This window comes from Halyomorpha halys, unplaced genomic scaffold, assembly GCF_000696795.3.
Source record: "Halyomorpha halys isolate HHAL.00 unplaced genomic scaffold, Hhal_1.1 Scaffold301.1, whole genome shotgun sequence".
NCBI classification, from domain to species: domain Eukaryota; kingdom Metazoa; phylum Arthropoda; class Insecta; order Hemiptera; family Pentatomidae; genus Halyomorpha; species Halyomorpha halys.
In genome coordinates, this window is record NW_027112712.1 from 624,050 (window position 1) to 629,619 (window position 5,570).

Here is a 5,570-nt window from a genome sequence, read left to right on the forward strand (position 1 = left end):
AATGAATAAAGTATTTCTTTCTCTTTGAGATCGATGTAAAAATGTTGAATTTTTTGCTTATTTAAATTGATTGATTCATTGTTGATGGTTCACGAATTTGATTTTTTTGATATTAATGATTATGCAACTTCTGTAAATTTTAGTTTGGTTTTTTGTAATAAATGTGAACCTCTTTTAAGGTAAAGCTGTTGTCCAGACTGAAACCAGAGGGTGGGATAGGGAGCAAAGAGTACCTCACCTGGTAACAAAAAGGCAGAATTTTGAGTCAGGAGAATTTAGAGATAAATTTCATTTGTTTTTTTTAATACTTTTTGATTGCTTAGACCTTAATATAGCCAGCCATAAATATGAGTTAATATTACTAGATGATGATGTCTAATAAAAAGATGTGGGAAATATATTCCCTAAAATAGTGTTATAAAACTGCTGACTTAAATTGAAGGAGGTTGTTAACAAATTAAGCTTGCCTCCTACCCTGATAAAAATCCTACCCTTTGTATAACAATGTCAAAGAAGCATGAAGGTTCTCCGACGTTATTATAACGACAATAGTTCTTCCTCGCATGATAATATACTTTTGGCAAACACTGAACGACACATACTTTCAAGGCTTGCCATTCATGACGTTTGAGTCTAATATTTATTACGTTATTAATTAGTATAAAATATGAAAAACTCCATATGAAAAATAAAAATAAATTAATTGTTAGGATAATATTAGAATATAATTAAAATAACGCCCTGATTTTCTCAGATTTCCCTAAATCACGAGTTAAATTTGCCGATTCATTGACATTTTGAAAGATTTTATCAACTCAAGAGGGTGCATCACTTTAAGGTATACAAACACGAAGGAAAGACTTTGCTTATCCTTCAGCATTTATTTATTTGGACTTCTATGAGGATTGTATTGTTTAATTAATGTCCCTAAAGTGCCAAAACGTTGACAGGTCTTCATCAATAAAGGCTTGTATGGAAGGGATTTTTTTTTTCTTTCTAATTGTATCCTATGATTGTTAATTTATTTTATTCTCAGTGCTAAAAGTGCTTGAGGGACCAATGGCAATATTTATTAGTCTTACTTTTGAGTGTTCTGAAGTTATTTATTATTAGATTGTATAATCTATTTTCATACAAAAAAAATTAGTAAAGTAATAAATGTATAGAGAAATTGAAATAAAAGAAGTAGAATAATAACTTAAACTGGGTCCAACAGACCGATGCGGGTTATTTTAACAATTTACATCCTGGATCCCTGACTACAAACATTCTATCACATGATCTTTCCTTCGAAGTACGAGCTATAATTATTTGAAACACTAAATTGGAATAGAAGCTTCTGATGATTCTTCTTATAATTGTTAAGGATGTCATTACTTACTTTCTATGTTATCTAAAATGTTCATAAACTAACCCCCTTTTCAACTTAATGAACCAAGGTAAAAACTATTTTTTATTTTGCCAATAATTAGTAATGTTTTACGAAATTTAAACATAAAACATGTACTGATAAACTGCTAAACTGAGTTCTCCTATAGGTATATCATTTCTTTATAACAGTTTTCTAAATTGTAACAGTACCTTGAACTTAATTAACTAATATTTATCCAAAATTAATTGTGCTACTGCAGAATTCAGTGATAGTGTATTTTTTATAAGTTCTTCTAAATGAAATTAACATTTAATAAAATAACATTTTATTTTAAACTTAAACTAATTGTAGATCCAGTTTTTGGCCCACTCCTTGCTTTCTAAGATTTATTTTTCCCATCTCCTAGCTGATGTGAGTGCTGATTAGAAAGCATTTCATACATTGGCAAAACTGTTAAGCCAAAGGAATAACCAGTTTTACCAATAGCACCCAAAAATGAATAATTTGTGTGACATTGTTATTAACTCCAAGTAAAGGAGGTGATAATTGAAGTTTTGGTGATAAGAAATATAACACATTATTGAATTTTTACACTATTTGCGCTAACGTTTCGGTATAAAGTCCTTCTTCAGTGCTAAGAAAATAAGATGCGAGCTTAAAATAATAAATATATAGATTGGACTGACATAATTGCGGCCAAAAAATGCAATAGCTAATTTGCAGGACAGTAAGTTATAACTTTTTTTTTTATTTAGGGAATCTAATACTGATTACATAATGATGAGAGACTTTGCAATTCCATTGATTCTTCCTTGAATGTTTTCTTAATTTTTTTTTACTCAAAATAGGTTAAATTAAGAACATTTTAACTATTTATATTTTTAAATTTCACCTTATAATTTACTTTGAAATAGTATTTATAGCATTCCTAATTCGATCAGTGACATCACAAAAAAAAAAATACCTATTTGATATTTGCTGCTTTCCTTGAATAGTGACACAAAAAGATATTTGAGAGAAACATTCAAGTTGTTAGGATTTGTACAAGCTTCCTTGAAATGATGAAAGTTCTTCCCATCCGTAAGCTGAATGGAAACACTATTCTTACAAACAAGTCAAGTATAAGCTAACTATAAGGCGTGGAAAGTTACCACTATTGTCCTTGATGGCAGTTATTGGATGTTGAGTACAGCAACGATAACAATTTCATAGTTTCTAGTAGAAATGATCTTATTTTCGGAATAGATAAATAAATTTGCTCAGTTTAGGAATTTGTCTCAGTTTATCCTGCGTTGAAATGGAATAGGTGCATTGTCACTCATGTCAACTACATTTTATTTTAGGACACACAAGATACAGAAAACAGAATAAAAATAAAATCGTGAATTGATTTTCTTCTTAATTTTTTTTTCATATGCATTATTTACTCCCTCCCTCCCCTCTTCTCTGCACTTCTTGTCATTACATGTAATATTTTGTATTATTTTAACTATATTGACTTTGGTATAACTTACGTTTTATATTATATTTTATGTTTTACACTGATTTGTCGTATTTATACTTGTCATTCTATTATATTTGTTTATTACTTTGATGTGTCATCTTAATTTCATGCTTAGTTTCCCTAAAGAAGGTTTCTAGCTTCGGTACATAAACAGAATAAATCAATCAAAGTTCAACTACTTGTCCATCTAGCTCCAAGTTAGTATTCTTACAAGATCATCGTATGGAAACTCCAAGTATTTTTTCAAACACAATTGTCTGAAATCATTTAATCTCGGCTTGTTATTAACATTTTCCTGCTACACTTGGAGTTGGATGTTCCATTCGGCTCAATATTATTTTATCCTAGAAACTAAAATAAGGGTTCTCAATACTAGTATTCATTAATGTAAATAATAATTTAAAAATAATTATCATATAAAGTGTATTTGGCAAAAAAAAGTATGTGTTATATACTTTAAGATGTTCTAAACTATTTTCAAATTTGGAAATGATTGTTTTTACCTTGGTTGTAGCAAAGAATAATTTTTTTTTTATAGTTAGTTCTAATTAGTTTTTGAGGGGGTTAAGGGGGTTGGTTCTACGCACTACGCACCTACGCTAGGGTAGTGCTTGAAGCTTCTCTTACCGATCCCGACCCATGGACCTTCTTCTCGTGCTACAATCCCGCTTGGAAGTCCAGCCACGCTCCTCTCTGAAAAAATGCAAATGTTCAGTTTAATTAATGAATAGACGCAAAAACACACACACATATATATACAATTATCAATGATAAATCGATGTCGTTTATCATCGCCACTCATTTCACAACTATTTTATATTTTATCTTGCTATATAATTCATTATATAATAATAATATATAATATTTTGATATAGATAAAAAATCACTACAAGTCTGATTAAATTAAGAGTGTACAATGCCATAATATAAGGCTGCGAGACCTGGGTTTTTACAGGTAACCTAGAAAGAAGAATGAAGAGATTAGAACGCAAAGTTCTCCGTACAATTACAGGAGCTATGAGGAATCTTTGTTTACGCAGTCTCTTAACAGCCCTGATGAAGACCTATAACATTGGCCAAAACGTCTGCAGAAAATAAATAAATAGCTATTACAATTTTTTCATCCTTCTTGACCGCAGCTCTGACCAATCAAACTATATGGGTTAAGGATTTATTTTCTTCAACCTAGTTGGATATATTTCATCCTGCAAAACTATATTGAGCCGCGAATTACCATGTTTATAAGGTAATTATGTCATTATTCCTTAATTCTTGGGGAGATTCATTATTAACGCTACAGTTTTGGGAAGTTTAACGAGCACCTAAATATAAGTTCAAAGCGATCTCTTCCGGTGAATGTTTTCAAAGATGAAACTTTGTTAATTATTTTAAGGCCTTGAAGTTGTGTTTTCTTGTCACTTTAGCGTAAAGCTGCTTTATTATTTCGCTCATTTTTTTTTAATTGTGCAATTCTAATTAAAAACTAAATATGTTTTGATTAAATGTGGCTTACTAAATTCAAGGAAGACATCCGTATTAGTTGCATTATACGGTATTGTGATATTACATGTTTTAATAATTTTCTAAAAGTAGGAATAGGAACTCAGATATCATATCATGGTTATCAAAATAAATATTTTTAGGGTTAGTTAATTTAGGTTAATAGCTAAAAATAATTTAGGGTTTTCGCTAATGCTTAGGGGTCGAGAAAAAAAATATTTTAAATTATTTTAGACATATCTATATTATCGTATGCCCCCTTTGCTCTGCATGTATTTAATGGTTATTATATACAAATCAATTTTTTTTGTGTAGTATAAGGCCAAAAAACAAAAAAAAACACGCTTCATAAAACGAAAAAAGCAATATTTCTCAAAAAAAAAAAAAATGTTGCTCCATACCAATAAACCAATCGATTTGTTTTCGGATGTAGAATATCAAAAAAATCTTTTAAATGTGATTAATTGAGTTTTAATGTATTCAAAATAAAACAAATCGCTTCCTATATAGTAGACCGAAAAAAATTTCTACGAAAAATTCAAAGTAATATTTATTATATACATTTAAGAAAATTGTCTACATTTGAAACTGATTTTTATCCAATAAAAGGTCATAAAATCTTAAAGACATTCTTTCAAATTCAGCTGTCCAACGGTTGTTTAATTTAATGTTTAATTTTTGATTAACATAAAAATTAGGATTCAAGAGTTTCAACAAACACTAAGGATAATTTTTTTTTGTTTTTTAAAAAAGTACCTTTTGGATTTTTTAATAATTTGCATGGCCTAAACTCATTTAATATAATAAACAATCTTTTGTCTTTAATCTACACAAAGCAACGAATCCAATGATATATAATAACCATTAAATACATAGAGAGCAAAGGCGGCAGATCATAATATAAAAAATGTCTAATATTTTTTTCTTGACTCCTAGGGCACATTATTAAGAACCCTCAGACATAGGTATATTTTTAAACCTAGTATCACCAAAACAACTCGGTGATCCTACGTGTTTTGCCTCCTCTTCCCAGTTAACAGTAAGCGATCTGGGTAAGATTGTATTTACTAATTAAGAAATGAATGAATGTGGCTAGAGAGTACATGCAATTGAATATGAGTCTAGTTTCCAGAATCCTTTCTCAAAAAAGCATGTAGTAGTATTGGTTATATTCTTGTGAACAACTTCTATTCT

The 5,570-nt window shown here is 29.4% G+C and overlaps 1 protein-coding gene across 4 annotated transcripts in view; it reads right to left on the reverse strand.

Moving 5' to 3' along the window:
• LOC106680965 (uncharacterized) overlaps positions 1-5,570 on the reverse strand; it is an 85,808-nt gene that overhangs the window by 20,102 nt on the left and 60,136 nt on the right. For 2 of the 4 annotated variants that reach the window (XM_014421025.2, XM_014421023.2), the window contains exon 2: positions 3,504-3,569. In XM_014421025.2, coding sequence (XP_014276511.1) covers positions 3,504-3,569 — 66 coding nt within the window. Of the gene's footprint in view, positions 1-3,470; positions 3,570-5,570 lie in introns of all 4 variants that reach the window. The other 2 variants (XM_014421024.2, XM_014421022.2) reach the window with 1 other exon arrangement.